Raw genomic sequence first — 11,087 nt, 5'->3', positions numbered from 1 at the left:
ACCACCTATGTAAATGTGACTGATTTGTACGGGACGTGCTGGAACAAAACCATGTACAGCTATGTTGTCCTTCAGGTCACAGTTAAATTAATTGAGTGCTCTGAGAGCTTTTCTGGTTTGTACTAATAAATTCCTGAGCTGAAAGCACTATTTGCCAGACTGTGCTGACCAACTTCATGTCAGGGTAGATCTGTTCTAGCATCTCCCACAAGATTTTCTTTATTTTGTTTTATTCCAGATACTAGCAGAACTTAAGTGACTAAATCTGCTGGTAGTTGTTCTTCCTGCCCCAAACCCTTCTGCAACAACACACTGACCTGAGCCTCCTGCAGCATCAAAAAGCCCCATGGCTCTGTTGAAGGTCAGAGTAAAAGGACTGTTGCTATTTCAAGCATATCCTCTCTCCAAATTGAATGCTTTATTGCAGCTAGTACTATTTGCCACTAGAAGCTATAGATCTGCAGGGGGATTGCTTAATGACAACCTTGTCTGATTTGTCCCTCAACATGGCTCTATCAGGCATAGTCAAAGCCCCTGCTAGAGAGGTGTCCACCTGTCCCTCCCTCCTCCGTAACCCTTGTTGCAAGGTAACTCCTCTCAGGAAGTGCGTTTTAAGGCTTTTACCACCAGTCCGTGAGAAGGAAGGATACTTCTTAGCCATAAGCTTGCTGATTTTATTGCTGAATGAGATTATTGCTTTAAGTGAAACTGCTAGAAGCAAATGGCACAGAAAGGACTTAGGCTGCGACCTGGCGGCAGCAGAGAATGCTAAATTAGCTTAGTTATCACAGTTATTCCCTTTGCTCTTCCTTCCAGGCAAGGGAAATGTTGATTTGTTCTGGGACTGTGAGAGTTTACTAGCTAAGAAGGTGAAGGGCTCAAGCAGCGTTTTCCGATCTGTCACAGTCACTTCCCACAGTCTCACTTTCTCGGCCCTTGCCCATTGCTGTGCTGCTTCTGCATCCACTTGCCTTTGGTCCAGGAGGTCAGTTTTGTTTCCCAAGACAATAACTGTTACCTATAAACAAAACAAAAGGTTGAGCTTTGTACAAAGAGCATCCAGCAGTCACAGTGCTTTTAAAGAGCAGGCAAACAGCAACACAGTTCAGACCTCTTCTTAACACAGGCACAAGGTAAGATGTGTGAAGTTTGGAAGATTCAAGGTCTGGGATTTGAATTAGCCTCATCTACTACTTGTGGGCTGGGAGCTGGTTTTAATCATAGGATATGCAGGATTTCCCCTCCCCCAGTTTCTTAAGGGGAAACAATACCCTAGAGAGTTGAAGTTAAACAGTCCTGTTCTCCATTTACTTGGCAATTGAGCTGCCTTAGACAAATGATAAGAGCGTGACATCTGAGTAGGTCAGAGCAGTGGATGCTTGAGAGATGAAAATGCACGTGGCAGCAGAGAAAGCCTGAGCCCCACAGCTGGATTTTGCCCAGCTTGTTTCTGCCCCCAGCTCACAATGTAAACAAAGCCAACCGTGCCACAAGGCAGCCTGTGCCAGCAGCCCGAGCAGGCTGAGCTGTTGTGTCCCTCTCATCTCTACACTAGTAGTTTGACAAAGATCAAGTGATAAGGTCTTCTCTTGTTGATTATTTGGGGGTTTTGCTGTGGCCACACCTGCTTGCTCTTTCCTGTTCATCAGGCTAACTCCAGGATGTCTTCTGTTTCTTTCCAGCTAGAGATGTTTGTCCTGTTCCTGTGAGGTCTGAGGCTTCCTTTTTTTTCTCTAACAGTCCAGGGTGTTTGGGAAAAAATGTTTCTTCCCTCTGCAAAGGCTTTGAAAGAAGCTATAATCTTCACGTGCATTTACCACACTCTCCAACTGAATTTTACCTATACTTGAGCTGTCACTATGAAAGAACAGAATCTCTATTTAGTATAAAATTTGTCCAGGCTTTAAGGTACGTGCTGGAGAGCCCCCACAGCCAGCAAAGGCAAGGAACCAGCCATCAGTGCTTTCTGTCTTCTGCCACACAACAGGGGACTGTGCCAATCAAGAAGGTGAAGTTCTGCCAGCTCAGAAGCACCACGTGTGAAGATACATCCCTAATTTGTTTAAGGATGCACTCTAGCAGAGCCCAAACTTTAAACCCGCTGATACTGTCTTAAGGTAGGACTCCTGATATCACCAGCTATGCTTCAAAGCCTGGTTATTATGGACTAGAACTCACAGGAATAAAACTAATTTATCCAGCCTATTGTGAGCACTACTCTTTCAACTGTGTTATCCTCAGTCAAGATCACAACTTTAAGCTATCCCAGAGGATAATCGAATTGGCCCTGCTGGGGCTGTGACTCCCTCTACCTTACAATATGCTGTAAAGTAATAAATTGGGGTCCTCACAAAACATGGTGCCTGGGAAAAATTTCCTGCTTGTCCACCTTTCCTTGCCCTGCAGGGCAGTTCTGATTGACTCCCATATCCCTGTTATATGTGACATTCTGCAGCTCACAGCAGCCCTACCAGCTAACATACCTCTCCTGTGACTGCACGTTTGGCTGCTGTCAAACTTGGAGCCTGCCTTCCTCCACCGCTCTCTGTGCTGTCAGTACTAAACAAGTTACATTTTTGGAAAGTCTCTCCCTAACATTATCCAATTAATTCTTCATGATTTTTTTTTTTTTCTTTTAACAGCATAAACCAGACGTTTGGAAAGCTGTGGGCTAAAGACATTTAACAGGGAAAGCTACTCGAGAATATAAAGATACTGTAGGAAACGCCATAATACTAATGCCACATGCAAGTTATATTTGTTTAGCTAAGCTGGAACACTGTCAGCTGAAAACACTAGCTGCTTTCTAAGGGAAAATAGAGCAGTCATTTCACACAATTGAATTGATTCAATATGGTTGTTAAAATACATTAAAGCTGCTTTGCCAATTGACTAATGTCTGGGAGACCCATTGTCAATTACACTAGTTTGTAAGCCATGGAGTACATGAATACAAAACAAACAAAGATAATGCCCTTCGTTATATTATTCCATGCACTTGACTTCCCGTATACAATATCTAAAAAAAACATATGAACCACACTGCTGTAGACCATATGTTTTATTAGTCATAAGTGTCCTGGCTGGTGCATTCAGCTAACTGAATTTTAGCTGCAGCAGAGGAAGCAAGAAGCGAAAAAACCAACACATTCTTTTGCGTGACCTGCATGACATGTGAATTAGGCTTTCCCAGCATGAGAAAGCTTCCTTTGGCTGTGGGTACCTTTGTTTTCTTCTGCATGCGAGTTTTACAGAAATAAAAATCTATGCTTTGCAACCTCAACTTCCTATCACTGATAAAGCGATAAGCCAAGCAGTTATGGCACCACGCATTTACCTCCTTTTTGTCTCTAAAGACATCGATCTCCTTTTTGAGCAGTTCGACTCTTTGAAAAGCTTCGAGGCTGGTCACGGCGTACACGAGAACGAAGCCATCAGCGACAGAGAAATAGTGTTTTGGCAGTTCTACGCCCTCCTGCAGACCCCTGGTGTCATAAAGCCTTAACTGTTCCTTCACGCCTCGGTCTGTCTCCACCGACGCCAGATACACATCTTCCATTGTGGCACCCTCTTCTAAGCCTGTTTTAAAACAAGCAGGGAAGTTCAGCCGGTGTAAGTACAGCACCACTATAAGAAGAAGTTGCCAAATCGCAGAATTTTACCCCAGAATAGCTTTCAGTGCACGTTTTCCAAAGTGACTTGACCTGGACGCGACTTTGCTGTTTGTAATAACAGCCAAAGAACACCAGATAGTCAAGTACTAATATCTTGAACCTACTCCTTTGCTTCGTACTGAGCTGGATCATATGACAGAAGCAGGAGCTGAAGGAATAATTCTGGAAATGGATGTGTGTTACTGGTACAACTGACCAACTAGTGAAATTGAGCCAAGAGGGGAAGGGGATATATGCATTCAAGCAAATTTGTATGGTATATTTACTGAAATAACACAGTGAGCTTTTTCTATCCCTCAGGGATGGAAATGACTAAGATTTGCTAATTGGAGCAAGGTCCTTTATTGAAAGGTAAGAGCATTCACAAGGTAACAAGGTTTCATATATATATGACCTGCTCCATAGTAACTATCTACATACCAACTCTCCTTCCTTCCTCTCCTCATGTGAGGTAATCCAAGGTAGCTTGCTTTGAACTAATTAAAATTATTTTTTCCAAGCCCAACCTGAAAATACATAGATCACCTTAGCGTTGTGTTCCCTCCTGGATGCAGGTGTGTAAGGTTACAGGTCCCAACAAACTATGCATAGTGTAGCTGGGCCACTTTCAGTCCATTTAAAGTATTTGTATAAACCCTCTGCAATACACGTTTTTGCCTCCACTGCGTGCCTGTATACATGAGTTGTTTGCCATCGCTGGGCTGCAATAATGGGTCCTGTATTATTCTCTTTGCCAAAAAGGGACCATATTACAGCATTGTTTAAGAAAACACAAGGGATTATCTGGCCTGTGAAAATAAGGATTTTGCTATATTCAGTGACGCTATTCAAAATGGTTCACATTGACAAACAAGCTAAAGCATTCCACCCACGCTGATGATTTCCCATGATGTATGCAGCATTCCTGTGCAAGAAAGTGGCACAAGTGGTTCTTTTGGCCCGTCTCTGTGAAGCCTTCATAGATCAAATTCTTATTTGGTTTGCAACAAATTAATTTATCTCACCTCCAAATATAGCCATGCTAATGTGTGGGAGCAAAATGACAAAACAAAGGTTAATCAAAAGATGAAACATGAACGCCTTCTGTGTGGTTGGAGAATGTGGTTACGAGGGTATGTTTAAAGACCAAGGTAGGTAACAGAGCCCTTTCTGGATATAGCACTGTATTTTCTCTTGCTCTGCCTCGTTCCCTTGTACAGACAGGTCAAGGAAATATCTAGCATCAGTAAATACTACTTTGGCAAGAAGGAATGAACCACAAGAAGCTAAATTTTCTTTTTAGAAAGCAATGAATAACATGGTCCAAGTTTTTATCATCTAAATACTGCACTGTAATTCAACAGTCTTAAATCTATCCATGCTCTCCTGTGACAGACTCTTCCTCACAGCATTAAAAGTCGCAGTGAAAATTAGGTGTTTTAACATCCTACTTGAAAACGAAGAAGAAAAATTAAGACCTGAGACCTAAGTCAGCAGAACAGAGTAAGAAATTTTGATGTGAAATGGGAGGGCACTTTGGAGGGACCTGGAATTTAAGCATCAGTATCAGATTCCAGAGGTGAAATTTCACCTATGTGCATTGGAGGAGGAAGTATATGCAAGTAGATCCTTAAGGAGACACAGATAATTTTTAGAAACACCTGTCACCTTACTTTAGGCCCTGCTTCTAAACTCTAGAGCACGCACTAGCTGCATCTTGCTGACAATGATATTTCCGCTTCATGTTAGTACCATCCCATTCAAACACTCTCCTGGGCTCCTTCCAAACACGTGCCAGGCAGGCTGTACAAGCAGCAAAACCAGTCAGGAAAAGCCCTGTGTCCTAGGACAGTGTCCCAAGGACCCCGGTTCTCCTTTCCTTCCCTGGCATCCCCAGGCATCCTCCCGCTTTTGCTACCTGGGTGGCAAGGGCAGCTTGTTCTGGGGAGTTACTGCCCTGCAGGCTGCTGCTGCCGGCTCAAGTAGGTATTCCTTGGAGGAGAGCATTACCATGGGCCTTTTATCTCTTTCCTGATACCAGTTTTTCTGAATGTTCAGAAACATTTTGAGATATCTGCTGCTGTGACAGAGCTGAACGGGCAGATGGAACCAACTTTCTTTAGCTATGGGGGGAAAGAGGAACACAATGAACAATCTCGTGACTTCTTTGGAAGCCAAAGATGAAAAAAAGGGAGGGAGAGAAAGGAGGAAGAGACAGGAGATTGATGACATTCTCTAGCACCTACTTAGCTGGTGCAAGTCTTGGAGGAGGCAGAAGGGTCAGTCTGTGTTCCTGACTGCTGCCACAGAGGAACTGCAAAGGGGAAGCCTCAGTCATAAACTGGGTGACGTTTCAGCCCCTTGTGGTTTCCCAATGAGGAAAAGAAAAGGCTTGACATACTAATGAATACTGCATGCTCGAGCTAGGCAAGGCAGAGCTATTGAAAATACCAAAATAAAGCAAAATTTCAAGATAGATGGAATTTCAGGAGTTCCCAACTTGACTCGAACATAAAAGCAGGGCAAATTTTGTGTCTTCTTGAGTACTTTTGAATATGTCCTATGTGATCTCTCCTTACCTCTCTCCCGCAGAAATTCAGTAAAGAGCTCCTACAGCCTGCTATTCCTTGTGTTCATAAACTGTGGGATAACAAGCTTTGCTTCCTCAGGTCTCAAATGACAGCATATTGGAGGATCCCTGAGTTGGAGAAGTGCTGGACAGGCCTAAACGGGAGCTGGTCTACCTAGATTTAGCAGCTTGTTAAGTAGTGGTCCCATGGACCAGTAGCCACGGTTGTGACCCTCAGTGGCACACATTCAGGTCCATTTTCATCTGTTTCTAAAGTGCAAAGCTGACTGCAGCTCTATCAGGAGGTAGTTTTGATTTAAGAAACAAAGATGTAAGAATGCATAATTTGGTTAATAAGCCTCCACATCTTGGGAGCTGTGAAAGCCAAAACCCCAAATCCCTCCAGCTGAGGCCAGGCAAGGCAAATTCTCTCATTATTGGTTCTGCCACAGGTATATACGGTGTTTTCAATCCTAGCTCTTAAGATGATTTGAGGTAGCTGCTCATGAATAACCTGACCATACCACCTATTTACATAGCCAGGAGGCAGAGATAACGAAAATCATGTTTTCTACAAGAAGAGTTCTCATCTCCTCCTGTTGAGCTAATAAGCTTTACCATAGGCTGAGAGGCCAGAGATACTTTAAAGGTAGAAGAAAGACTCCTTTCTGCACTATCACTGAGCAGGGACACCGTTTGACAAAAAATACCTATCTTCTTTACGGACCTGTCCCGTGCCAAAGTTAAACCAGCAACTCTGCCATTAGCCCTCTCAAGTCTTGCAATTTTAAAGCCTAACACAAAAACCACTACCACAGATTGTTGCTCGCACACTCCAGGGAGACGGATACTCCTTTTCAATGGGTATTCCTCCCTCCCAAGTACTTATTCCTCTTTGATCTCAAGCAGTCTTAGTTCCTTTGCAAGAGTGCTAGCTCCTGACTTTGTAAGCAACAGCAGCACTTAGGGACTTGATCCATGACAAGCCAGGGGGAGCTGAAGGTGCACACCTTTCTAGGAAAAGAAACAGCGCAGCTGGGTTTACAGCACCATCACCAAGCACACAGCAAGGAGTGTGGGCTCAAAGCCAAGGCTTTATATAGCAGCATGATTCCTCCAAGGACACTAATTGCTTCCCTGATAGCAGCTGTGACACTACTCCTTTTTACAGGAAAGTCAACAGGAGGCACACGAGTGCTGACGTAGACTCACTGCTGATCTACAGCCAGGAGACCCCCATATCAGTGGCTGGGGCACCTCAGAGGGCACCAGATCTTGTGCTCTGAACCTACAACCAAGTTCTAGGACACCTCTTGTCATGGGGAGGAGGATGTGGATGCCGTCAGGAACAGAGACGCTCCGTGCGTTGGCTCAGCAGTCCTCCCCGTGGCTCCCCAGCCCTCAGACTGGCTGCAGAGCTGCTCCTGACGTCAGTCAGGAAGCACAGGTTTTGAAACAGCTTGTGTCCATGCTGCCATACCTGCTGAGCTGCCTTGCTGCTTGGCTCTGAACAGACAGGCTTTCAGCAAACACTCTAGTCTCTTTTGCCTCCTGCCAAAAAGGCCAGCAGCCAAGATGTACATGTCAGGTTGCTGGAGCTCACAAGCCTTAGGAAACGAGGATGGAGATTCAGTAATCATGTTTTAAGCGTGGAGGGGCCACCCCTGCAACTGTAGCATCAGCAATGGGTCTGTGCTGTTTAAAACAGCTCAGCTAAGGAGCAGACTCCCCATTCCTGAAACCCTGTCCTTGCCCAGTGACACCCTCACAGTGATGTCCTGCCTCCACAGTTCGAGAGCTAGAGCAATACAGATTGGAGCAGTAGCTAAAGATCTGCTGGGAACCATTTTCACCAGCCCAAAGTTCTGCCAGAACTGCCTATGGGCTGAGGAAGAGGCAGGGAGGATGGTGGCAGCTCAGCAGAACTGCCAGAAACACCATCGTATCAGTCTATCCTCCCAAATGTGCCTGATGGCACACACAGGTGATATCAAAAGTGCTGAGCCATGGCCGCTCATCTGTTGCTGCTGTGGCTCTGCCTGAGCCCCCTCCATACTCTGATCTTGCCCCTGCTATTTGCCCTCTTTCTCTGAATGTCTTGGGAATAAGATTTTACCAAAATCATAGAAAGCAGGAGACTACCTTCTTTCTTCTCCCCTTGCACCTCCACTCCGCTATCAGCTGCTCCCTCTCTTGCAGTTAAGTTTAAAAAATAAGAGCAGAGCTGCCTGAAAAGTAAACCGATCTTTTTAACAGAGGTGGGGGAAAGTCTGCATTGCACAGTGGCCGAGCTGGGAGAGGCAGAGGGACACCCACAGCTCAGCCCTGGGCACGAGGCCTCCCTCCAGTTATGTCAGCCAGTATGCATGACGCTGTATAATCGTGTATACGGCTGGCTCCATAAATAGCTCCTCTGATCAGCAACACCTGAATATCCTTCCTGCCTGAGTCGCTAATGGGAGCTGAGGGCAGGAAGTAATGCAAGGCAATACGATTCAAGTAATGTGGCCTCGCTCCTGCTGCTTGGGTGTCTCTGACAATCACCCAGCCCGGCACAGAGGAGAGGCAGATCGGTAGCGAAGGGAAAAAAAAGCCTTCAGCCCACAGGTTTTGCAACCTTCATGCTGAAAGCTACACAGGGCTACGTGCGTAGGGCTCAGTAGGATGCTGGAAACAGATGTTGCTCCAACATTAGAGGAAATCCTCCCTTTAAACAAGGGTATTATCACGCAGTTCTAGATCACGCTTTGCCAGCAAATTCCTCCCCTCCACAAATTTTAAAGGCATAGCGCCTGCCAAGCAGTGGTCTAGAAATCCTAGTGTTTATCCAATAATTCAACCCAACATTTAAGGAAAAGATGCGAATTGACTGGACATCTTCCTTCAAAGACCTGAGATTCAGCCCTGGTGCCACCCCCTTGTGTCAGGGTGAGACAGGTATAATTTGTCAGCCTGCTGATCCTTGCGCTTCCTTTCAAAACCAAGTCATGTGGAAACAGAGGGAAACAAGCTGGCTTTGCCTTCGTCCCCTTTCTTTTGTGCACAGCAAGTCTCAGACTCGTGTCTCGAGTCTATTTTCCAAGGGAGGATTTCTCTGAGAGCTGAGAAGCTTGGCCCTTGAAGTTGAGCACAGAATGTGGGACCTAAAGCTGAGCTGTTTTTCCTTCCAGCGCTTTGATTCAATATTAGTCAAACCCAAGCAAAATAAAGCTTTAAGAAGATGGAGCAGAAGTCTAAACAGTCCCTCTGCTCGTCATGTGACATCTGTTTATTTTTCAGGCACCCACAGCATCTTTCAGGGAACGAGGTATTTCTTATGTAAATAGGCAGCAAGCACATCACCTACTTTCTGTGTTTGTTTCTTTTTAAACATCACATATTTTATAACTGGGAACATCACAGAAAGGGTTCTCCAAGCCTCATTTAAAAATTGGCAAGTAAGAGACTACGAATTTCAAGAACTGCCCAGATTAATTTCCTCCTCCACCTCTGTGCAGTTTGTGGTCCTTGGCTACTGGGTGTTTTTGGGGGGGACCACACAGAACAAGATGCTGAAAAAGGAAACAATCTCCCCCCACCCCCCCAAAAAAAAGGAAAAAATATCTCACCAACAGTATGCTTTCCATAGAGAAGCTGCTCCAAAATCGCAGTCTTTCCCACTGAGGCCATTCCACAAACCACCACCTTGTAGCCCTTGCCCATCTTTCCTGAGGGGACAGGGTCAGCCGGCGAGCCCTGGGCAGACACAGGGGTCTGTTAGCCCGCCTGGAGGCACAGCTCAGCACCCTGCGGGAGGGGAAGCCCACCGAAGGCGAGAGGCAAAACACGAAGCAGCAGCGGGTGGCTCGGAGGCACAGCTCCCTCCCAGGCACTCACCAGCGACTGATATTTTTAGGACCAGGGTTTCCTCCCGCACCATTTTTTTAAAGGTTTTAGGCTGCTGCATTGGTGTCAGTGCTTGCCGGCAGCCTCGACGCTTGCTCTGTCGGGCTCGGGGAGGCTGTTTGAGAGCACTGAGGTGTGTGAGCCCTCCGGGACAGGGGCTGTGTTTGCTGAACACTGCAAGAGTTGTGTCATTGGTATCCATGGCTTTGCTGCGGGCCTGATGTTATCAGCCCACAAAGTTGGTTCCTTCCTGTTTTATTTGATGCACAGAAAATTTCCAGCTATTACAGACCAGGAGCTGGAAAATCGGAGCGCTAAAGGCTGAAGCACAGGAAAGCAAAAGCAAAAGCAGCGTGGGTTTTTTTTTCGATCTGCTTCAAATCATTTTGGGTGGGAGGGGGTTGGCTTTAGCAGGAGGCCTTGAGAAGCCAGGGGCAGGTCCCTCTGGGGGGTGGTGGGCCCCAGCTCTGGGTTCGCTATTGGGAGCAGTTTGCCACAGCGAGAGCTGAAGGTACCTTGTCAGGACCAGGAGGTGCTGGCGTCGTCCTGCCTCGATTCCACTTTAAGCAGGAAACCCTTCACAAGCCAGGGTGCTCTGCAAGGCACACACGAAAAAACGGCAAGGTCACCCCAGAGCCGCAGGGAGATGGGGGGACATCCATGCAGGGGAAGCTCCAATTCCCGTTTTGATTCCCCCACAGGGCCCAATGTCTCCACAGCAGCACGCTGGGAATGCGCCAGAGAGAGGGGGCAAAGGTCCTCCCAGCCCCAGGCCCCTACCCCTGCTCCTGCAGAGCGCCCTCTGCACATGGGTGTCCACCTGCCCCTGCACACTGAAAGGGGTCTGGGGTTGGGTTTAGGGCTTTTTTACCCTGGGATTTATTATTTATGAAATAATAACAACAGTAATAATAGTAATAATAGTAGTAGTAATAGTAGTAATAATAATAATAATACTTTTAAAGGGTTCTTTTCAGGAT

At 46.1% G+C, this 11,087-nt stretch overlaps 1 protein-coding gene across 1 annotated transcript; it reads right to left on the bottom strand.

Moving 5' to 3' along the window:
* Positions 1-634: 634 nt before the first annotated feature.
* On the bottom strand, positions 635-10,717 carry NKIRAS1 (NFKB inhibitor interacting Ras-like 1). The gene is made up of 4 exons (XM_009871885.1): positions 10,623-10,717; positions 9,831-9,957; positions 3,338-3,579; positions 635-1,018 (listed from the first exon to the last, which is right to left on the bottom strand). Exons 2-4 carry the CDS (start codon positions 9,922-9,924, stop codon positions 779-781), a joined length of 576 nt encoding a protein of 191 aa, XP_009870187.1. The 5' UTR covers positions 9,925-9,957; positions 10,623-10,717; the 3' UTR covers positions 635-778.
* Between the last annotated feature and the right edge of the window lie 370 nt (positions 10,718-11,087).

The sequence above is a fragment of the Apaloderma vittatum genome, unplaced genomic scaffold (assembly GCF_000703405.1).
Source record: "Apaloderma vittatum isolate BGI_N311 unplaced genomic scaffold, ASM70340v1 scaffold34070, whole genome shotgun sequence".
Taxonomy (NCBI): Eukaryota; Metazoa; Chordata; class Aves; order Trogoniformes; family Trogonidae; genus Apaloderma; species Apaloderma vittatum.
The sequence above is the reverse complement of the archived record's forward strand: the minus strand, read 5'-3'. Positions and strand labels throughout refer to the sequence as shown.

Bases quoted from the DNA above. Each gene is read 5' to 3' on its own strand.
- NKIRAS1 (XM_009871885.1), bottom strand. From the start codon at position 9,924: ATGGGCAAGGGCTACAAGGTGGTGGTTTGTGGAATGGCCTCAGTGGGA. The intron at 3,580-9,830 runs GTGAGATATTTT...GTTTTAAAACAG, and splicing joins CTATGGAAAGCATACTGTTG to GCTTAGAAGAGGGTGCCACA. The intron at 1,019-3,337 runs GTAAATGCGTGG...TTTTGTTTATAG, and splicing joins TCTTTAGAGACAAAAAGGAG to GTAACAGTTATTGTCTTGGG.